This window comes from Sminthopsis crassicaudata, chromosome 5 (assembly GCF_048593235.1).
Source record: "Sminthopsis crassicaudata isolate SCR6 chromosome 5, ASM4859323v1, whole genome shotgun sequence".
NCBI lineage: Eukaryota > Metazoa > Chordata > Mammalia > Dasyuromorphia > Dasyuridae > Sminthopsis > Sminthopsis crassicaudata.
This window is the reverse complement of record NC_133621.1, coordinates 301,495,504-301,519,912: the sequence shown is the minus strand read 5'-3', so window position 1 is coordinate 301,519,912 and position 24,409 is coordinate 301,495,504. Positions and strand designations below refer to the sequence as shown.

The 24,409-nt window shown below is 42.2% G+C and overlaps 1 protein-coding gene across 1 annotated transcript in view; it reads right to left on the bottom strand.

Moving 5' to 3' along the window:
• The window catches only part of EP300 (EP300 lysine acetyltransferase), a 71,544-nt gene extending 55,614 nt beyond the window's left edge, over positions 1-15,930 (bottom strand). Inside the window, 2 exon segments of the mRNA XM_074271798.1 lie at positions 15,691-15,724; positions 15,726-15,930. Coding sequence (XP_074127899.1) covers positions 15,691-15,724; positions 15,726-15,785 — 94 coding nt within the window. The 5' untranslated portion in view covers positions 15,786-15,930.
• Between the last annotated feature and the right edge of the window lie 8,479 nt (positions 15,931-24,409).

Here is a 24,409-nt window from a genome sequence, read left to right as displayed (position 1 = left end):
GCTGCCAGGATCAAATCTAAAATCTTTCATACCTTGGCTCCTTGCTCCCTTTCCAAGCTTCCCTTGCTACCAGTGACAGTGGCCTCCTGGCTTCCTCCTTATGTCTTCCATCTCCTATCCCTTTCACCAAACTTCCTTAACCTAGGGCCTTCTCTTTTGATCTACTTGTACAGAGCTGTCTGCAGATTGTGAGCTCCCAAAGAACATGGACTAGACTGTCTTTGACTTTATGTGTCATATTGTGTATCACAGTGCCTGGGCACTTGGCAGGTGCTTAATAAATGCTCGTTGGCTTATTGATGAAAATAATCGCCACCACAAAGATAAGGAAGAAAGCAGAACAAGGGGAAGAATCAGATCTACAATGACCCTCCACTAAGGGTCAGAGGTACAAGGCCCACACAGGGGAGGCAAATATAAGAATCAATAAACTAGAACCCAAGAATCATGCCCCAATTAACAAGTGGTCAAAGGAGATGACTGGAAAGTTCTCAAAAGAGGGACTGCAACTACATGTAAGATGACTTCAAATTACTGACAAGATAAATGCCAAACACCTCTGCGGGGTTCACAGATGACAAAAGATGCCTCCTATGTGGAGGAAGCAATGGACATACAAATACACTGAACTAGGACTTACTAGTAAAGCTGTGAAATGGTACAGGCCTTCTGGAAAGCAATTTGGAGCTAAAATGCTGGCAAGAGATCCACTGGCAGGACTCTACTCCAAGGAGGTCAAAAGCTGAGAGACCTCTCCTTAAATATCCAGGAGTAGTTTTTGTGTTAAAGATCTGTAATCAGAGCAGATGTCCATTAAAAAAAAAAAAAAAAAAAAAAAAAGGTACTCTATTATGATAGATTGTCGACAACATACTGAAGACAGTGAAAGGGAAGAATTCAGAGAAGCACAGGAAGAGTGTATGAGATGTTATCAAATGAAGTAAGAAGAACCAGGAAAACAACTTAAAATTTGTTACTTAAACTAAGTGACAAGAATGTGACTGAATGATGTGCAATTACAATAATCAAGGTTGAGTGTAGAAAAGAGCTAAAAAGTGGGGACTATCCATGCGTGAGATATATGTCAAAAGCTGCACCAGACATTATCCTAGTAATGCTGTAGCTAGTTTTGCTGACTGTCTTTTTCTTCTTTCTCCATTTTCTGCTGTGAAGCTTAAGAGTCTTTCAGAAGGAGAATGGTGGAAGATTATGAGCAATATCGCTTCATTACACATTGAGAAGCAAGCTTAAAGAGAGTTTGATCCAACTAAACCCAAATCATCAAATCATTGGAAGAACACAACTAGAAGACAATAATGAGAAAAGACGCTCTTGTCAAGACTTCTGTAACAAATTACATTCTCCATATAACAGAGCAGCCAAAAATTTGAACAGCCAACTATGAGCAGAAATAGTGTGAAAGCCTGGAAAAGCAAAAGTAACCAAACCAGACCAAATAAATGCACACACACAGAGTCCATCTTACGGAGGACAATTCTGAGGAATCAATTCAATAAAGGACAATAACAATGACAGTTTTTCAACTCCCAAGAAAGGTAATCTTTGTAAGAAAACATCAATAACTACAAATTTGCTTATAATTTAAAATAATATAAAAGGATTAGGGACAAGCACGTTTTCACAAATAATACTTTGCACATAGCAGACTAATAGTTTTACAATTAAAGAAAAATACAAACACACACACACCACCACCACCACCACATTTGTTCTGGCAACAAAATATTGCTTTAAAAGCCTTAAAGGATCTCCTGAGCATTAGCTAAAATTCTTAAGGATTCCTTAACAAATGAGATAAGGTAACCTTAGAAGCTCTGATTATTACAACCAAATGAGATGTAAAATGGAAAAATGAAGGCATCCCTAAAATTTTTGATACCCATGGAAACTTTCAGGTCCTATGTTCCAGTGGAAAAAATGCTTTCCCACCAGACCTCCCTGTTTGTAGAAGACATCCCCTAAGGTGACAAGAACAAAATCTAATAAGGATCCATAAGAAAGGGCCAGCCTCAACTGGTGACTACACAGGAAAGACCAATGGATAAATATTTTTTTCAGAGCAAGATATTCAGTTGTGTTTGATCTATCAAGCAACTTAATTAATTTGAGACTCTGAACTAACCTGAATTCAGAATAATATAAGCAGATTAGACTGTCCTTACTTCTTGCAACAATGCCAATATTCTCCTGACACAACTGTCTGTAATGCCTGAGATCCCATTAGTTTCTAAAGAAATTAAGTCACCCAAAGGAGATGCCTGTTAGGCATTTAATAAATTATTTTCAAGTACCAAGAAACAAGCTAGAAAATCATGTATGACCTGGAAAAGTGAGCATCACCATCAAATCACTATGGATTAGAGAAATGAAAATTAAAACAATTCCTGAAGTGCCACCTCACACCTCTCAGATTGGATAAGATAACAGGAAAGGATAATGATAAATGTTGGAGAGATGTGAGAAAACTGGGACACTAATTCACTGTTGGTAGAGTTGTGAACTGATCCAACCATTCTGGAGAGCAATATGGAACTATGCCCAAAGGGCCATCAAATTTTGATTCTGCAGGGTGTCTCCTGGGTCTGTATCCCAAAGAGGCCAAAAAAAAGGACGCACATGTGCAAAAATGTTTGTAGCAGCCCTCTTTTTTAGCGTCAAGGAACTAGAAATCCACTAGAGTGGATGCCATCAGTTAGGGAATGGCTAAATAAGTTATGGTATGTGAATGTAATAGAACATTGTTCAATAAGAAATAATGAACAGGCTAATTTCAGAAAGACCTGGAGAGACTTACATGAACTGATGCTAAGTGAAGTCATTAGAGCCAGGAGAATTTTATCTGATCAATTGTGATGGATGTGACTCTTTTCAACAATGAGGTGATTCAGGCCAATTCCAATAGTATAGTGACAGAGAGCCATCCTCATCCAGAGAGAGGGCTATGGGGACTGAACATGGATCACAACACAGTATTTTCATCTTTTTTGTTGTTTGTTTCTAATTCATTTTTTTCCTTTTTGATCTGATTTTTCTTATGCAGCATAAATGTGGAAATGTGTTTAGGATAATTGCTGATGTTTAACCTATATTGCATAACTTGACTAGGGGAGGGAGAAAAATTTGAACACAAGAAAAAATAAAAAAAATTGGGGGGAATAAATCAGCATCGACCCCAAACGTCATCTTAGGACTGCAATTCTGTAGGTCTCAATGCAGGATGCTAGCACATAACTCCTGGGAGCATTTAATCATTTCCAGTATCATTAGAAGTTGAAACAAATTAAAGAAATTTACAAGTTGTTGTTAACTTGTTGAGAGTAATTAAGATAGAAAATTTTGAATTTGACTAGCTTGCTTTAAATCACAAAGTTATTCTAAACATTGTCCTCTGTGTATATTAAACAGCAGACAAGAAACTTTGTCAAAACTTAATCCATTACAATCTTCCTGTGGTTGCCTCAGCTGAGCAGAAAGGTAATTGTAGATTCTCAAAGACCATACACAAGCTCAGCTTGTTCCTCTTAAGCTTGAGAAGGAAAGCTTTAAGTATAGACAAGTCCAGGAACTGATCCTCTCCAGACCAGCTAAGAGGTGGGCTGAACCTAAAAACCAAAGCTCTTTTAGCACCCTTTTCTGCTGATGCTAGATAACTTGAATATTGGAAATTTTGGATCAAAATGGCAGCCATACTAAAGAGCAATTCAGAGTCGTAGTGGGCCTAAGTAGGCTGCTTCATGATTTCCAGTGATGACTGACCTAAACACAAGACTTGGCATATAAGAGATGATCTAGGATATGTTTAAAGAGAAAACAGCTCAATTATTCAATGAGAAATCAAAGAATAGTCTTCCAAATATTGCACAGGGACACAAAGCTGTTAAACACCTAGCGCAAGGCCTTAGAGGTCTGAGGGTCCCTCCAGAGAAAACCCAAGATAGAACATCACAAACACTATAACTAGTAGGAAGGGGGAAAAGGGATATAATGGTATATTTACCCAACTGTGATGATATCCACATCTAATGAGCTCAATTTATCTACACATTTCTCTATACAAGTAGAAGAGTCATACTAAAGACAATAATCCAAGTCTTAAAGCATCTTACCTCACTAGTTTTTAAGCTCTGATCACCAGTTAAAACAGACCAACAAACACAAGGGTTTGCTTGCAGTTATCTGCTAATTGCTCTATGGTATGCTTTAATATAATTCTTGTACATTATTAATAAAGCAAAACTTAGCTCAGTTTTTACAAAATAAAAATTAAGCATAAAATTGTTTCTATATCAATTAAATAATTGGGCAATATGACTAGTCACCTTCCATTCTACCATTATAACGTTAAAGAATAAAATTATTAAACTACTAGCAATCTGATGTCTTGTAACAGACATTAAAAGAGGATACCAAAATAATGGTTCACTATTCGCTATTTTCACTTTTACCTTAGATGACAGGATTATTAAATAAAATACTGAGTGTAAAAATACTTGTTAACTTTACTATCCAAAATGTTAACATGTTTCTTTAAAACCCTGTCAGAAAGCAGCAGTAGCAAAATGGACTGTATGAGCACAGGGAGCAAACTGGACCCCCCCATTCTCTCATCCACTAAAGGAACTGAAAGCTCTAACAACCAGGAATGTTTCTCCTTAGCAGCTCAACATACTGATGAAATGACACCAATCTTCCTCTTTCCTTTGTAACAAAAATTTTTACATGCAACAAAAAAATCTTCATATCATCCCTATGAAGGGATGACATTTTATGTACAAGGGGTGGGGTAGAAAGGAGATCAGGAAAACTGAAGAAGACAAGGGACCAAAAATAAGCACACCTTTCTACATTTCTAATCTAGGAGCCACTAAATCATTGATTTGAGGGAGGAAAAACCTACCCAGACGACCCACACATTGAGCCGGTCAGGCAAACCAGAAACAACTTATTTAGATATCATTAAAAATTATCCAATTAACCTAAACTAATTCTCAGTCTCAATTTCCTCATCTGTAAAATGGGGACTAACTCCTATCTCACAGGGTTTTTGTGAAGAATCAGATAGCATGTAAAGGATGTTGCAAACCTTAAAAACACTTATTTTAAGTTCTAGACATGAAGGTATATTCACATGAGAACATCAAGATGGCCGGAAATAGAATTCATAATAGGGAAGGTATAAAATGTGGAATAAAGAATGTTTGAAATACACCTAATAGTTACACAGTGCAGCAACTCAAGTTACAAGTGAAGCATTATGTACTACACAGGAAAAACCAAAGAATAATGGATCCTAATTTTTTAATTTGATGAGAAACAGCCTGTACATTTTGTACAATATTACCATGAAATGCAAGATCAACTGTGAAGATAGCAGTTAGTCCAAGCAAGGTGTACTGATTGTCCTGGATGCTGCGGCTGCCAGCTGTCTACATTTATCCATTGTGAAGCTGCCCAAATGGGGCTTGAGAGGGGCTGGCTACCAATTCGGGAAAAGGTAGGGAACTGTAGCTGTGGGATTCTTTTTATGGCATAGTCTCTAAACTTAAAAAAAAAAAAAAAAAAAATCAACATAACAGCTTACTTACCCCAACTAGGAGCTGAGATGATTCGATCTGTGCTCAGTCTAGTCTAGACAATTCCCAAAAAAGCACCCACTAACACTCCATCCAAGAGTTTCTATTTTCACTTATGACCTATGTCTCCAACCTGCTCCATTTCCACAAGGGAAATCTGTATGATGCCTTCTTCTAGCATCTTACTTTAGCTATGCAGATGTGTATTCTTCTCAACACTTCTCCCTCCTCAAATTCCCCAGATTTTTATTTATTCACTGAGTGTTTAGTAGTCTAAGTCAAAAGGTGAAAGATCAGTTAATCCACTACATTTTAGTGTTAACTCTTTATTGCCAGGGGTTTTTCCCCCCTCACCACCTGTTTTCCAATGTACTTCCCTATCCTTGAGAGCCAAAGAATAAAAAAAGTTCAGCAAAACCAGCTGGATTCTGTAAGCCAGAGATCCACGGCCGACTCTCTCCCCAGGGGGGCTTGTCATTCATGAAGGCCAGCCTTCACGAATGACAAGCCCCCCTGGGCCATTGTCTTTTCATGGTATTGTTTGGTTCCTCTGGTTCTTTCCATTTCTGTTGTGAGAGATTTTGTACCAATGCTTTTATTATCTGCTGTACTTCAATGTCAAGGTAAGCAGGGTCTGGATGGGCCTGAACATAGAATGTGCTTGGAGTGTTTAAGCTAGAGCCACAGTCTGGACTTCAGAGAGTTTAATTTTTTTTTTTTTTTAAAACAAGGAAATGGTGGTAGGGGAGAATAAATATCTATAAATGATTGATGTGAGGTGGGAAGGGTTAAACGCTATGAATGAATCTCAAGAAAGAGAACTTGAATCTGGCATCAGAGGGATTAATTCAATTGACTACCGGGATGATCAGGGCCTATTTCCTCATCAAAAAAAAAAAAAAAAAAAAGAAATTATCAAATCCCTTCTAACTCAAATTCTACTCTCATGGTATCGATCAGTGTTAATTTTATAACTCCCTGTCCTTTTTCTGTCCAGTGCCTATGAAATGATCTCAGCCTCCAATTCAAAGCCTTTGCTAACCCAGGGCCCTTTCCAATCTTCTGATACCTAATTGTACTCCATGAGCTCTTCAATTCAGTGATCCTGGCCTCTGGACTTCCTTAAAAGGGTCTACCTCTGGGCTCCCATTAAAATCCCACCTTCCACAGGAAGTCCCTCTGAACATCCAGGCTTTCCCCCATTTATTGTTTCCTACTCACCCAGGACATTTGCATGCTTTGTATGCATTTGCTTTCATGTTGTCTTTCCTATTAAACTGTGAAGCCCTTGAGGGCAGGGATTAGTTTACCTGGCACATAGTGGGTGCTTAATTGACTGACCTTTGGCATCCCCAAACTGAACTTTCTGGTCTTTATTGGTTCACTTTTGCCCAAGAGCTTTCCTTTCCTTTTTTTCTCCACCCTCCCCCTCATAACATCAACAAACCCCTCACTTCCAAGCTCCAGCCCTTCTTTGACCTAGCCCATTCCAAGTTCTAGCCTCTTTGGCCCTAGGGAAATTTCATGCTGGGTACAAAGCCCTTTTCAAGGGCTCTGTATCACCGTTTATGCACAGAGTCAGAGAAGTGGACACAGGCCACCCTGAGCCAGGTGCTGCCCCCAAGAGTGCTCTGGAAAAACTACAAGAAACCTCTTGCCCAGAGCAGAACCCTCTGCTAAAGAAGTCATTCCCCCCCACCATACCGGGTCTCCAAGCCTGAAGCTGCTTTTCTATTCGAAGTCAGGGCTTCCTTTCCATCTTCAGTCAGTTCTGCCTTATCTGGATTTTTGGCTTAACTTTGGATATTACAGCAAACTGTCAGAACAATAGCCTCCCCTCCGTAAAGCCATCACCATTCCATCATTTTCCAGCTCAGAACAATGCTTCTTACCCATCACATCAATCACAAAATCCTCAAAACGGGCAGAAGCCACCATTGAAAAGTCCTTTTTCCACTCAGATTTCTTGCTAGACAACCCAGCTCAGCCCAACTGACTGAGGCGGAGTCTCTCCAACCTTGCCCGTTTTATAACCAGTCCAGCTTTGAGCTGGACTAGGTGGCCTTACCATTCCCTTCAACTCTACTACCCTAAACTCCTAATCTATGTCTTTCACTTCTCCAAAGACTTGGTCAAAATGATTCTTTTTTGAGAAGAATTTTTCAAAAACAGCCATGAAAAAGCCTCTAACTTATTAAGAGAAAAATCAATCACATGCAGACTTCACCTCATACTCAAACTGATAAAGATGGGAAAAGGTAGAAAAAGTGAGTATGGGAAAGCAGAATTCATTGATGTTGGTGAAACTGTAAATTATTACACAATGACAAGTATCTTGAAAAATCATTTCTATTTAGTGGAGAAAAGGCATTAATCTAGGGATTCCATTACTCTATAGACCTATTCCAGTCCTGCCATCCTGCAGTCCTATTGTCCTTTCATCCCCAAGTTCCCAAGATCACAATAACTTTTTTTTTTGTAATGGAAAAATTGGAAACAAAGAAAATAGCCAACCCACCAAAAAACAGAGGAATAAGTTACAGTACACAGAATACTATGAGAAAATAAATATAGGAAGCCATGACTTGAATAATTGAATAAGTAGAATCAGAATATTCACAACTATGACTATAAATGAAAGGCAAGTGAGCTCAGATTAAAATCAAATATCAATATTGCTTTAAAAAAAAAAAAAAAAAAACACCCAAAACCAATAAAAAAACCACAAACAGATAACGTCTTACTCCTCCCCGCCCCTTTAGCTGGTTGGGGATCGCATTTAGCTTATACCAGCCTTTTGGGTTTTTACAAAGGACCAGACTAAAGGAATAGGGGGAAAGAGCCATCAATAAAACTTTCAAAAAACATAGGACTTCATGTCAAGATCAGATTCCAATCCTTGTTCTGCCTTTTCTGTCAAAAATCACTTTGTTAATTCAAGCCTTTCCTGATGATATTCTTTCCAATTCCAGCAAATACACTCCCCCCTCCCCCCCCAATTCAAAGCACTGGTTCCGACTTGCAGACAAACCAACCAGGTCTGAGGAGTTCCAATGACTTGCCCAGGATCTCACCATTTCAGTTAGGATTCAGTCCAGGTCCCTCTAATCTCCAAGTGTGGCCCACTCTGCTTTCCCTGGTACATTCTTGGATACTTTACTTACACTTAAGACTGGACTTTCTCATTACAGAGAAATGTTTGTTTCAACCACCAACATATACACGCCACTACTTACAACAGAATCATCTGATATACAAAGTATTCTGCTCGCTTGTTTCAAGGTTATCCTTCCATAAGAACTGTAGCATGCAGGAGTGAACACGGCCAGCAAACTATGCATGCATCATATACATTTTCCAGCTTTTCTGTTTTACCTTCTCTGCATAGCCTTCCAATGGCATTAGATTACATGCTCCCTGTGATGTGCCCATGTAACCTTCCAGGCCCAGTGGCAGCATGGTGGCCAGCAACAAGCACAGACCTAAATGAGAGTTATTGACTGAATGGCACCAAACGGTTGTATTAAGTTAGAATCCCCTCCTTCTCACTGGGCTAAGTTGGCCCAAAGAGCCAGCCTAATGCCCATCAAGTCCCAACTATTTAGTTATTCAGGCCTTTGTTGAACCTAAACTGGAAGGAAGCCATGGTAAAAATTTCCAGTTAACAGTTCAGAGGGGAAAAGAAAGTCAAATAAAAGGACAAATAACTTCCCAGATTAAATCTTCATTTTTGTCACTTGAATTTCACTAGCACTGACTTCACGCATACAGTACAATTTCCAAAGTGCAAAACCCAAAAATCTCGATGCTGTTTTAATAAAAGCATTCCTGAATTTTTGGTCCCTGTTGGGTGTACAAACTGGCAGAGCCAGCCCTGAATTGTTTTTTATAAATACACCGCAAATGGGCATTTTAGTCGCCCACTAGGAGCACTTGCTATCCTTTCTGCCTTCCCACTCCTCTTTCCTCTCCCGGCAGCCAGACAGGGATTCTGAGGAGATCTATGGCTCTCTTTTCCCTTTAACTTGTGGCCCGCAAGGCAGGACAGTGGTCCTGAGATGCCTACTATGTGCCAGGGACTGTGCCATTGGCTAGTCATACTGACAGCTTCTACTTCCGGATTTCTTACTAGGGATGCTTTTTAGTAGATGCAGACTTCTGGGGAAAATGTTAATGGCATCTATCATAACGTCATAGTCAATAATTTTAAAGACCAATGAATTTGTACTTTGCAGAGTATTTCAAGGAAAAGAGTAGGCCATGAAGCCCCAAACCCCTTGCAATGTAACATGTGCTGTCCAGTGAGCCTCACTGGATTAGGTGGCAAGTCTGACATATTCCCAGAGCTGTCCAGAATCAGTTTCTTACCACCCCCCCCAACCCAGCACACAAACATCTACCCAAACTAAAGTTCTGAATATAAAAGTTTAAGATACTAAATATTCCAGACTCAAAGCATCCTTGGATAATTTGTAGTAATATACTAACGATTGTAAAGGCACCAGAAGTCTTACCTTGAGGAAGCTAGGTGGTGCAGTGGATAGAGTGCTAGGCTTGGAAATCAGGAAGCCCTAAATTCAAATTCTGTCTCAGATACTCACTAGCTGTATGACCCTGGGTAAGGCACGTAACCTCTCAGCCTCAGTTTCCTCATCTGTAAAATGGGAATAGAAATAGCACCTACCTTACAGGATTGTTGTGAGGATCAAATAAGATCACATTCGTAAAATGCTTTGCCAAACTTAAGGTGTTATAAGAATATTAGCTATTTTTAGTTACCCAAGTCCCAACAAATGGGTCTCTCCTTATCTTCTCCTTGCCAGGGCAAACCCATCTTTACTGGTAGTAGTGATCTTATTTCATCCACTTTCTCCCACTAATCCTCAATCTGTCCCTAAGAGCTAATTGCTCCCCTCCAGCCTACAAACCTGTACAGATTCCCTTCACTTGGATCCATCTCTCCTTAGTTCAAGAGCCTGAACTGTGTGCACATCTGGAGAACTCCTCATTCAACATCCATGCCGCCTTTTCCTTTCCTTTTATTCTCCTCAATTCTACAATCAGGCTTTGGACCTCATCATTCAAATGAAACTAACTGCTTGACCCAAAATTATCAATTACAATGATCTCTAAGGTCTTTTCTCCATCCCTTCAAGTGGATCACCCTCTTCTGGTTCTTTGAGACTGCCTTCTTTCCTGGTTTTCCTTCTTCCAGTAAAACTTCTCTTTCCTCAGTTTCCTTTGGTGGAGCTTCACCAGACTCCGGCCACTAATCATGAGCATGGGGGTAAGGATGTTTCTGGTCCCAGACCTTGTCTTTTCTTTTGGTGAACTTTGTAAGCTCCCATGGATGCAATTATTACCTCTATATCCATGACTCCAAGATCTACTTATTCAGTCCTAAACTCTCTCCTCTCTTTTCAGTCTTGCATCTTCAGCTACCTATTACACATTTTGAATTGAATGTACCACAGAGAAATTTAGTGAGTCCCAAACCAGCAATAATGAACTCATTACTACCCCCCCCCATTTTCTAACTTTCCTATTACTGATGAGGTCCACCTGCTACCCACCTATCTTCTTCCTCTTGTTTCCGGGTCCACCTCCTCTGCCTACTGGCTGCTTGCCCTCAATCTCTGCCCACTCCAATCCCTCCCCCCCAAAAGCTGATCTGACCAAGTCAACTCTGTGCTTCATCAACTCCTGTGGCTCTCGGACCACCTTAGGGATGGAAGTATAAAATCCTGTTTAGCTTTTCCTTGTCCTTTTCGATCTGGTGCCCTCCTCCCTGTCCAGCCTTCTCCTGCCTCACTCTCACAGCTATCCAGTGACACTGGACTCCCCTGTTGTTTTTTTACTAGACATCATCTCCCAATTTTGAATAGGCTCATATTTAGAGGCAGCTATGTGATATAAGGCCTGGAGTCAAATGTAGATTCAGTTGTTTTCTAGCTGTGTGATCTCTCAGTTTCTCAACTCTTAAATAGGGATAACAGCATCTGAGATGATTTATAAAGGCCATAGCACAGTACTGGGCACATAGTAGGTATTTAATTAATAAAAGCTTATTCCCTAACCTCCCTTTTACTGGAAGGCATGGAAGCCTCTTTGGATTATTGACTTCAAATCCCAGCTAAAATCTAACTTCCTACCAGAACTCCTCCCCAGTTTACCTTTAATTTCTATGCCTTTCCTATAAGGATCACTGCCTATTTATCCCATATGAACTTTGTTGGTATGTTTTCTCCCTATTAGACTAAGTTCCACAAAAAAAGGGCCTGTTTTTTTATTTTCTTTGTATGGCCGATGCTTAGTACATTGCCTGAACTCATAGCAAAAGCCTAATAAATGCTGGTTGACTGCCCAGTACTTTGGGACAGTACATCTACTCCTAGGGCTACCTTCCTGTTAATCTATGTTAGTGGTGCATGAAGTACTCATTCTTCACAATAAATGTATGCATATGAAATCCAAACAACATAGTATAAATTCAAATTACTACATCAGAGCTTTCCAAACGCTTTGATATTTTTTTTAAATGAGCATACTCTGCAGTTCAATATTCCATATATCTCAATTTTTTTCTTCGTTTAAAGCCCCCCCCAAGATTAAGATCACTTTTTCCCAATTGGTAACCTCTGTGGTGTTAAGATCAATCAGATCACCCACCACCCATCAGTCAAAGACATTAAATTGGGGTTTCCTAGATTTGAGTACCAAAGTTCCAACTTTAAGTGTCTATGATTGAACTGTATATTCTCTACCTATGAAGAATTATAAACACCATTTTAAAATACATGTAAATTACAACAAAGCTTTTTTTCCTTGGACTTACATGAAAAGACTGTAGACTTTTTTTTAGTATTAATAGCAATCATTTTAGCAACTCAGCCAAGAAAGCCCATCCATCCAAAAATCATCCAGCTCCTAAATCCACCTGTTTACCTATAGATCTAACACGAACCTTAATTGGTTTTCCATTGTTTGAAGGCAAGTAGTCTAAAAAGTAACTTAACTTCATTCAAATTAAGTAAAAATAAAAGAGAAGCCCTTGGACAGACTTCAGGTAAAAGGAAGCTCTCAGAATCATTTTAAGATCCTATTATGCTCCTGGCACTGACTGCAGATACATACATACATACATACATACATATATATATATATATATATGACAGCCTATGACAGCCCCATGCAAAGGCTGCACCATTTAACCTGGGCAGGGCCATTACGTTTTGTTTTGACCTTTGGCAAGTCAACTAACCAATATGGGCTTTCAGTTTCTTAATCTATTATCATTTTCACTTGCTTGTCAAAATAACTGGACACTAGAATACTACAAAAGCATACTTATGACAGGGTATCTGAGGGATCCAAAAAAATAAAAAAAATCTTGGCAAAAGTTCCTTCGATCAAATCAATCTCCAAATGCTGCTGCAATTATGTGTCAAAAGCAATCCTTAGCACAGGGAACAGCTTTAGTTTGTAAACAATCACTAACACAGGAGACTCAATCCTTCTAAAGTCTAATCATAGAATTTCAAGTTAGAAAGAGTTGGAAGGCATTGAATGTTAAATAAAATATTAAAATGTAAATGTAAAAGCATTTATTTTATGAATTGTTAAGTCAGGCAAATTGACAAGCTTCTTTCCTTAAGCAAAGGACAATTTGGGGGTTAAGTTAAAATCCTAGCAAAAAGGTTTCTTACCCTTCAAATGCTTGTGGGGGGTGGGGAGGAGAAAGGTGAGAAACTCAGGTCAAAACAGGAGAATGATAAAGCAGCTAAGGCAAAATAAAAACTTCACAAGGAGCAAAGATATTAGTTCAAATATTGAGCCAATTAAATTTGTAAAAATAATCTGAACATATTTAGAATTCTCTCAATCATCCAAATGGATCTAAAATGGCAATACGGATTTGCGTGTAGAAAACAGAAAAAAGGGAAAATCAGACCCTATCTAGTGTACATACTAAAATATTGAGGAAAAAAAAGTACATGAAGAGGGGGAACTTCCAGCACTCCAGGTGGGAACAGATCAACAGGGAAAAAGAAAAAAGGGAGACCATTTGTCAGATCTTTCTTTCCTAATCCAGGAATAGCTATTAGTAAGCTACTATAACTTCAGAGCTTTCCTAGCTTTTACACCTTTTGCATCTTTTACAATTGAATAAGGAAATCACTTAAAAAGTTTGGAGAAAGCTAACTAGAGAAAAACAATGTCTTTAAACAAAGACTGAGCTATTGAAAGTCAATTGAAACATTTAATGTGCCACTATTCCAGTGTTAAAGGAGACAGTTACTGTGTAAACTAAGGAAATCAAGTAGTAAGAAGTAAATCAAAGCTAATACACCTCCAATAAGTGGCTTGGCACAGAGTAGCACCCGTATAAATCACTTTCATTCATTCATTTATAATTAGAATTAGTTTATAAGAAATTTGCATTCTAACCTGCAAAAATTAAGAATTCAAATTTTTGTGAATTCAGGTTTTGACAGGATTTACTAAAATTAGACCTTGAAAGGGAAATAAAAAATATCTGTAAATGTATGAAGGAACCAACAAAATACCTTCACATAGGAGTATCTACCAGCCTACCCAAATTTTAAAGTAAATTATTTGTAAATTTGCTTCTGTGAAATTAACAAAGGCTCAATTACATGGGGATAGCCAAATGTATTCTAGGGTTGATACATGCTGATGTTTCAGTGGATGAAGTTGGTAAATTTCACGATTAGAGAGTGAAATGTGGAATGCCTTTTACCAGCAACCACTAAAAGGAAGCAGGAATGTTGAAGAACATTACACTTCATTTACAATCACGCCTTTTTAACATAAGACTGAAGGATCGGGGGTCTCAAACACTAGCTGGAACAAACCTAATCTTAATCTTTAAAAAATAATTCCCAATAGGAAAAAATCCCCTTCACTCCAATTAACCCCATCTCAAGAATCCTCTCAAAACCATTTGTAGAATGCCCATTCTCGAACTATAAAATGGTGTCAATTTTCGATAGATAAAAATTCTCTTAAAAGCTTAAGAGGTTACTAAATTCGCTTAGTAAAATAAAGGAACATATTCCATCTCCAAGTAACCAAGTGGGATAAGCCCGTCCATCTCTCCCCAGCGAGCTGATCAGATGGTCCTAAACTAGCGCCCGGTCCAGCCCGATCCTCCCCCGGGGGAGCAACAAGGTCTCCCTCCCTGTCAGAGGGCCAGCCATTTTTCCTCTCGCAGCTCCAACTACATAACAACGACCGAGGAGATCAGTGGCCATCGGGGCCACAGCTCCAGCTGGGAGGTGAGGAGACAAGCGGCTGCAGATTTCTCTACGGACCCCCAAACACACAAGCGGGGCGCCACCCCCAGAAGTGCGAAGATTAAAACCTCAAACGCGCATCTCGCCCCGGAGTCAAGCATCCAAAGCCGAACTCGCTCCTCGATAACTAAGTTCCAGGGACGCCAGTGCAAGGGCTGCGGAATCCGAAGCCTCCAGCTTCGCTACAACTTCCAGCCCGGACCTCGGGGCACCCCGATACCCGAACCAAGAAAAACCAACAGAGTAACACCGAGGGCAAGGAAGCCTCCGCCCACTCCCCACCCCCACCTAGCGAACCCCTCTCCTGCTCTCCTCCAACCTGCTAAGCCTAGAAGGGGAGCTTCAGACATTTTGGTCTGAGCGAGCGAAGAGAGGGGAGATGCAGAAAAAGCTCAGTCCGTGCATACTCCATATTGATTCCGAATGCCAAGGATGAAAAACCAGAAAGCCAAACTCGACCGCGGGATTGCAAGGGAAAAGAGGGCGAGAATAGGGGGAGGTCCCACCTCGAAAGCCCCTGATCAAGAGTACGAGTTAGGGCTAATATGAGTCCGAATTTTGCCCCCCCCCCAATCAGAGCAAAGAGGAAGGGAGAGAAAGTAGGAAGTGGGGCGAAGCACTCGTGCGGACCCCGGGGAAGGCTGGGGACGACGGACATCTCCATCCCCCCCACACCCCCCACACACCCCCCCCCCACCTCGGCCCAGGCAGGGACCGTGCACCAAGGGCCGGCTACCGCGAGGGGGATCGTGGAAGCCCGGCGCTCGGCGGGGACTGACCTGTGCCGTCGCTGGCGGCCACAGACAGGGCCGGGTGAGGCAAGCTTGGGCCGCTTCGGGGCGGGCGGCCCGGGCTCCACCACGTTCTCGGCCATGGCTGCTGGCCCAGCCCGGCTCGGTGTCGCTCTCCGCTCGGCTTCGCTGCTGAGCTCTGAGCTGCTGCGCTGCGCTGCTCTGCGCTCTAGCTCTAGGATCCGGGCGGGCACACTCACGCACACTCACACTAGCTCCCACGCACGCTCACGCTCACGCACGCTCCCCCCCTAGTGGCGGGGCCGGCGCGGCTCCCGGCCGCTCGTCGGGGCGCTGGCGGGGCTGGGGCTGGGGCCTGCGGGGGCGCCATGGGCCGCGGCCCTCGTCGCCGTCCTCATCGCCGGCCCGGGGGCTCGTCGGCGGCGGTCGGGTCGGGCCGGACCGCCGCCTCACATCGTGCTGCCGCTGCTCCGGCGGCGGGCGGCAGCGGCTCGGGCCGGAGCCGGGCTGGGCCGCGCCCGCGGGGCCTCCTCCGCCCGCCTCCGCCTCCTCCTCGGCCTGGGCCTCGCCTCCGCCTCCTCCGGGGCCGGGCCGCGCACCCCAAACAAAAATGGCGGCTGTTGTTCGTCCGCGGCGCGGCGCTCGGCTGCGCGGCGCTGGCTGCGCTGCGCGGGCGCCCGCTCGCCTCGGCCCAGGCCCCGCCTCGCCTCGGCTGCGCTCGGCTCGGCCGCCGCGGCTCGGCTGCGCTCGGCTGCGCTCGGCTGGGCTCTCCTCGGCTCGACTGCGCTCTGCTCTCCTCCGTCCGCTCAGCTCCGCTCCGCTCTGCTCGGCCCAGTGCTCCCTCCTCCTCCTCCTCTTCCTCCTCCCCCAGCCCTCCTCCTCCGCCTCCGCCTCCTCCCGCTCCTAGGCGAGCGCCGGCGGCGGCGGCGGCAGCAGCAGCGGCGGCTACGGCAGCAGAAGGCAGCGGCAGCAGAAGGCAGCAGCAGCAGCAGCAGTAGCGACGGCGGGGGGCCGGAAATGAGCCAAGGGGGAGGGGGACAGGGGGCGGGGCCGAAGGCGGGGCGGTCGGACGGCGGCGGGGGGAGGGCACCGGAGGAGAAGGGGCGGGGCTTGCCCCCCCTCCGGTGGACTCGAACAATGGGCGCCGAGAAGCCCGCAGGGGGCGGGGCCTTGGCCTAGCCCGGGACCGCCCCCTTCTCTGCTTCCCCACGCCCGTCCGTCGACGACGCGCTGGGGGCTTCCGCAAACTCCCCGTGCAAGCGTCATTCTTAAAGGGGAGGAGCGGGAAGGGGGGGGGGGGAGGAATTTAAAGTCGGAGGGCAATGACAAAGTGAAGCTGCTGGCGCTGGCCTCCGCTGGAGAAGAGAGGAGAGGAGAAGAGAGGGAAGGAGAGAAGAGGAGAGAAGAGGAAAAGAAAAAACAAGACGAGAAGGGAGGGGAGGAAGGTGCTACGCCCTGAAATGGGCCAAGTCACTGAGCAGGGACTGTCCCCCACAACCGTGAAGCCCCTGTCTGCCCTCAATCCCCCCCACCCAGAAGACTCCGCTTGGTGCCCCCTGACGCCCTCCCCCCACCACCCCGAGGCCTGATCAATAAAATAACATTTAATTATTCAGGAGCTATTACCCTCCCTCCCCCCGCCACTTCCCACTGGTCTGGCAGGTGTAGTCCCCAGGGGAAAACTGTGGCTCGAACAAGTGCACCAGCCTCAGAGCACTTTGAAAGGGTCGAAGTAAATCTAGACCTGGAAACGAGAGCCCAAACAAGCCTCTCTAGATGGACAGAGAAGGAAACTGAGGCACGAGCGGGGAGGGGGTGCGGTTTGGGTGATTTGCCCGGAGTAACTGTAGTGGAAGCTCGATCCGCTGGAACAGGAGCCCAGCGCACTTTCTCTCCCCCTCCTCCCCCCTGCCCCCACTGCTTCCCAGCTCTGGTTTTTCTTTAGACGTGGATTATCTGTGGCTCTTCAGCCGCGGTCCGCCAACACTGCAATTATACTCCGAGGTCTTTTACTTTATGCGATCCCCAGAAGGACTCCATGGGTTTCACCAGCCTGGAGTCCGGGACATGAAGAACCCTGCTTTTGACGCCGTTCCTTGTCAGCTTAGGGGGGAGGGGGGCAGGAACAAGTAGATGTGCCGCGCTCAATACTAATCCTTTACAAATACGATCTTTGTAACTGGCTTGGGATCCAGGCACAGGAAGTCGGTTCAAATCCGAGCTGCTACTATTTGGGAGAGTTCTGAGCAGGAACGAGCCTCCTCCAGAGTCAGAGGACTCTCCTTAATTCGTCCCCAACTCTCTCTGAGTTTCAGGTCAGTTTCCTCATTCGAAAGGAAAAAACAGAACCTCAAGCGTGTTGGACAAGATGCCTTGTGAAGGTGCTTCCAGATTATAATCCTTCAAGCTTCCTGCTCTACAAAATGGAGTGAGGGAACATAGTGGGCTTCCTTCCTCCCAATATTTTAGGCTTTGGTCAAAGTTGGGATAAGCACCTGACAGGTGGGTGATAGTGGGAGGAGAACGGATTCTTGAGATCGACAAGATGGTCCCTGGGGTCCCCTTCTGCCTCAGATTCTTTGCTATTGCTAGATCAAAGGGTCCTTCCACCTCCAAAGCATAGAATCCTAGCATTGTCTGCATGCCATCCAACAATGGAAATTAGCGTCCAGATAAATCAACGTTCTATGGCTATATTTGTAACCCCATTGACTAGCACATCCTGAGCGCAGGAGAAATGCTTTTCATTCCTTCATTTCATTTATACCTGCTTCACAGGGTGGCCAGGAAGTTCAGATGATAAAATGGATGTGAATTGATAGAATGGACACAAATTCAATGTGCAAGAAAAATAGAAATGTCAGATGCACTAAATATTCTGCAAGTGCTTGTTGGAGATTTCTAAGACCATTTTCTTAACTCTTTTAACATTTTCTGCCGTTAAGTCCTATCTCAAATCCTACCTTTTGGAGGAAGCTTTCCCCAATCCTCTCAATTCTAGTGCCTTCTCTTTCTTATTTCTTATTTATCTTGAATACAGCCCTTCTGTAATCATTTGCTTATTGTCTTATACTCCACACTCCTCACTCCCTGGCACTTAGTACTGGGCCTGGTACATGTTACTGTTTGTTTCAATTATCTGTCACTCTATGAGACCCTATTTGAGTTTTCTTGGCAAAGATACTAGAGTGGTTTGCCTTTTCTTTTTATAGATGAGGAAATTGAGGTGAACACTTAAGTGACTTGGCCAGGATCACAAAGCTAGTAAGTGTCTGAGGCCAGATTTAAATTCAGGAAGATTTGAATTTCCTGACTTGAGGTCTGGCACGCTTATCTACTGCAGTACCCCTGGAGACTGCTCTGCCCGACTGGCACTTAGTAATCACTGAAGAAATTTGTGTTGAATGATTGATTGAGGCCTAGAAATTGGAAGAGATTTGGCAGGTCACATACCTATTGAGAAAGAGTTGGGATTAGAACCCAGACCTCTGAATCCAAATCTGAGCCTCTGTTTACACCAATATGCCTCCCATAATCCTTTACTACAAGGGAAAGAAAGTAACAATAGCATTTATGAAGTACCTACTATGTACCAGGCAGTGTACTAATTGCTACACAATTGGTTCATATGATAATTAAAACAACTTTGTAAGGTAGGGGTTATCATTATCCCCAGTCTGAGGCAGGCAAAGAGTCATTGGACCGGTAAGTTTCTGGAACCACATTTAAACTGAGCACTTTCTGACTCCTGGCCCCACTCCACTGCAATATATATCTTCCTTAGAGAAAGAGCCTGTAAAGTAGAGAGGAAAGCAAAGGATTTGTTTCTCTGAGATGATACAGAATCGTGGTGGGGATGACCCCATTTCTTTCCTGTGTGCTCCCAAGCCTTCACTTCTCTATTCCCCTGTGAGTTTCAGGAGGCCAGAGAATCCTGACTTTTCTAAACTTCAAACTGTAGGATCATAGAAGACCCTTGGGTCCAACCCCCTCATTTTACAGAGAAGGAAACAGGCCCAGAAAAGGGCAGTGACTTGCTCCAACATCACCCCCCTGGTAAGTTTTAAAACAGTAATTCAGGTGGCACAGCAGATAGAACCTCAGCCCTGGAATTAGGAGGACCTGAGTTCAAATGTGATTTTAGACAATTACCAGATGTGTGCTAGTCACTTAACCCTGTTTGCTCATTAAAAACTAAGGCTGTGATTCATTCCAGCCACAAAATCAGTGCTTTCCCTACCTACTGAGTTGCTATTCTGTCCCTGCTCTGGTTCTGTATACAGTAGGTGCTTTTTTTTTTTTTTTATAATAGTTTTTTTATTTATAAAACATATGCATGTGTAATTTTTTCAACATTGACCCTTGAAAGACCTTCTGTTCCAAATTTTCCCTTCCTTCCTCTCACCTCCTCCCCTGGATGGCAGATAGTCTAATACATGTTGAATATGTTAAAAATATATGTTTAATCCAACACATGTATACATATTTATACAGTTATCTTGCTGCACAAGAAAAATCAGATCTAGAAAGAAAAAAAAAAAAAAAAACCTGGAAAGGAAAACAAAAATGTAAGCAAACAATAACAGAGTGAGAATGCTATGTTGTGTTCCACACTCAAGTTCCCAAAGTTCTCTCTTGGTATAGATGACTCTTTTCATTACTGAACAATTGGAACTGGTTTGAATCATCTCATTGTTGAAGAGAGCCAAGAACATCAGAATTGAGCATCATATAATTTTCTTGTTGCTGTATATAATGATCTCCTGGTTCTGTTCACTTCATTAGCATCAGTTTATACATGGCTCTCCAGGCCTCTCTGATCATTTCTTACAGAACAATAATACTCCATAACATTCATATACTGTAACTTATCCAGCCATTCTCCAATTGATGGGCATCCACTCAGTTTTCAGTTTCTTGCCACTACAAAAAGGACTGCTACAAACATTTTTACACATACGGATCCTTTTCCCTTCTTTATGATCTTTTTGGAATATAAGCCCAGTAGAAACAATGCTGGGTCAAGGGTATGCACAATTTGATAACTTTTTGAGCATAGTTCCAAATTGCTCTCCAGAATGCTTGGATCCGTTCACAATTCCATCAACAATGCATCAGTGTCCCACTTTTCCTACAGCCCCTCCAACATTCATCATTATTTTGTTCCTGTCATCTTAGCCAATCTGACAGGTAATATAGTGGTATCTCAGAGTTGTCTTAATTTGCATTTCTCTGATCAATAGTGATTTGGAGCACCTTTTCATATGACTACAGATAGTTTCAATTTCTTCATCTGAAAATTGTTCATATCCTTTGACCATTTATCAATTAAAGAGTGGCTTGAATTCTTATAAATTTGTGTCAATTCTCTATATATTTTGGAAATGAGGTCTTTATCAGACATTTTGAATGTAAAAATGTTTCCCAACTTATTGTTTCCCTTCTAAGCTTGTCTGCATTATTTTTGTTTGTACAAAACCTTTTTAACTTCATATAATCAAAATTTTCTACTTTGTGATCAATAATGATCTCTAGTTCTTCTTTGGTCACAAATTCCTTCTCTTCCACGGAACTGAGAGGTTAACTATCCTATGTCATATATATAATATAATATCATTCTTATGTTTAGATCATGAACCCATTTTGACCTTATATTGATATATGGTGTTAAGTGTGGATCGGTGCCATACTAGTTTCCAATTTTCCCAGCAGTTTTTGTCAAATAGTGAATTCTTATCCCCAAAGCTGGTGTCTTTGGCTTTGTCAAACACTAGATTGCTATAATTATTGACTATTTTGTCCTGTGAACCTAACCTATTCCACTGATCAACTGCTCTATTTCTTATCCAGCACAAAATGGTTTTGATGACCACTGTTTTATAATAAAGTTTTAGGTCAGGTACAGCTAGGCCACCTTCATTTGATTTTTTTTTTTTCATAGTTCCCTTGAAATTCTTGACCCTTTGTTCATCCAGATGAATTCTTTTATTTTTTCTAGGTCAGTAAAATAGTTTCTTGGGAGTTTGATTGGTATAGCACTAAATAGATTAGTTTAGGGATATTGTCATCTTTATTATATTCATTCAATCTATCCAAGAGTGCTTGACATTTTCCCATTTGTTTAGATCTGACTTTATTTGTGTGGAAAGTGTTTTGTAGTTTTGCTCATATAGTTCCTGACTTTCCCTTGGCAGATAGATTCCCAAATATTTTATACTATCGACAGTTATTTTAAATGGAATTTCTCTTTGTATCTCTTGCTGTTGGATTTTGTATGTATAATAATGCTGATGATTTATGTGGATTTATTTTGTATCCTGCAATTTTGCTAAAGTTATGGATTATTTCTAAAAGCTTTTTAGTTGATTCTCTGGGGTTCTCTAAGTATACCATCATATCATCTGCAAAGAGTGATAATTTGGTTTCCTCATTACCTACTCTTAATTTCCAGTAGGTGCATCTTTCCAATCAGATTGTAACCATCAGTGGATCTTTCTTTCTCAGCCGTTTTATTTCTTTTCTCTCCTCCACCCCATGTCTTTATATATGTAAGCCTTCCACATTGAAAAGTCACTCTCAGTGGGGTTTGCAATTATTTTTTTTATCATGGTTTCAGCCTACTTGGACATTTTTACTCGAGTTTCTTGACAAGCTAATCACACATAGAGACCTGGTACTGGTGGAAATCATGGGGTAGAAGTATTTTTAGGGTGACCATAGGGGTCTATGAAGGGCTGCATGATCCAGATATAGAGGAATGGTATGAATGAAAAAGACACCTAGCTGAGATTGTGTATCACATTTATGAAGGATGCACTTCATGCATTTATTAGCACTTCAAAAGTGTAATGTCTGGGCTAGCTTTCTGGAGGGCCTTGGGACCAGCCTTGGTCTCAGCAGAATAATCACCATTAGAATAGTCAGGAATAAAGGAATAAAGTCCAAAGCCTTTATGATCCCCTTCACAGTGGGATCTGTCATAGTCTGACTGAGTCTCCTCTACCAGCATTCTGCAGATGTGCCAGTCTGATCTTAGTGCAGGAGGTATGAGAGCCACCAATAGGAAGGTCAAAAATAGAATGTCTATCTTCCAGTTCATGTTAGTCCTTATACACCTTATTGTAATTATGTGTGAACTTAGAGAACCAGTACATCAATTCCTCTGTGTTAACACCTTGTTTTAAATATACTTCTTTCAAGTATACTTCTCCAGAGTTCTGGCTCTCTACACGAAAGGCTATGCTGGGTAGAGAGGAGAGGGTGTCAAGGATTTGGGGTTCAGCTCTTGACTCTGACATTTACTCCTGTTGTGACCTTGAACAAGCCACACACAACCTCTATTTCTTCATCATTTTAATGGATAATCTTTGACTCCCCTTCCAAATGAAAAGTTAAGATCTTATTATCCTACCTAGGCAGCTTGAGTGAGTCCCATAACGACCCTGAACCTCATTTTTCTTATCTCTAAGGATGAGGCCTTTGGACTAAGTGGTGGTAAGGTCCCTTCCAGTTCTAACTCTATGGCATGGCCTTGAATTTCTTTCCATGGCTATAGCTAAGATCCTGATTAATGCAAATCAAAACTCCCTTGGGGGGTAGGGGGGTTCTTCACTTCTCTGAAATTCCTCATTGGCACTAATCTAGAATTTATGATCTAATGATTTTATTAAAAGCTAGTGTGCCAGGCACTGTTCTAAGGGTTGCAGATACAAAAATAACCCCCAAAAAAGGTATATTGGGGGAAAAAATTTGTACACAGATAAATAGAAAACATATATTGAGTAACTAAATAATTGCAGGGGTTAGGGAGATCAGAGAGGGCCTCATGTAGGTGGTGGATCTTGAGCTGAGCCTTAAAAGGAGCTGGGGATTCTAAGAAGCTGAGATACTGAGGGAGTGCATTCCATACAGGAAGGACAGCTTGGGCAAAGCTAAGGAAACTGAATGACCCAATTCAGGAAACAATGTGTTAGTTATGCTGAATTCTTCATTCTGGCAATCAGTCAATAAGCATTTATTAAGTGCCTACTGCATTATCAAGCACTCTACCAGGCCCCATTAAGACAAATTGTGAACTTTGGAGTTCACATTCCAAGGTGGGAGACAACATGTATATAACAAGATATATTCATCATCTATTCAGAGTAGATGAAAAAAAATGGGAAAGGATTGGCTAGAGTTTGCGGGTGTGGAGTAGAATGGAAGATGAGGAAGGGCCCCCTGCAGAGAGTGCAATTTGAATTGAGCTTGAAGGAGATGGAGGTAAGAGAGCAGATCATAGCAGGTATAGAGAGTGACCAGTACAAAAGTGCCAAGGAAGGAAATGAGGTATCGAGAGAAAAGTACGGTAAGCCAAAATGGCTGGATGGTGATATTTTGTGGCATGGGAAGGAAGGTGTAAGACAGCTGTAAATTAAGGAAGGGGACAGGTTAGGAGGAGCTTATACACTAAAGAGAAGACAATATTTGATCCGGAGATTGGAAGAAGTCACTGGAATATATTAAGTAGAAGAAGAGGAAGGAAAAATAAGAGAAATGGGGGGAAAGAATATAGATGACCACTTGAAAAAGTCATGTTTGCTGAGAAGGGAGGATGGATTAGTGTATTGCTGAAGAAATTAACCCTGGGAGATCAGTTAAAAAATAAGTGTAGTATTTCAGGCAAGAGGTGATAAGGGCCTGCACTAGAGGGACGTGGATGGAGAGAAAGGGATGGTATGAGGGGTGTTATGGAAAATAGCACAGT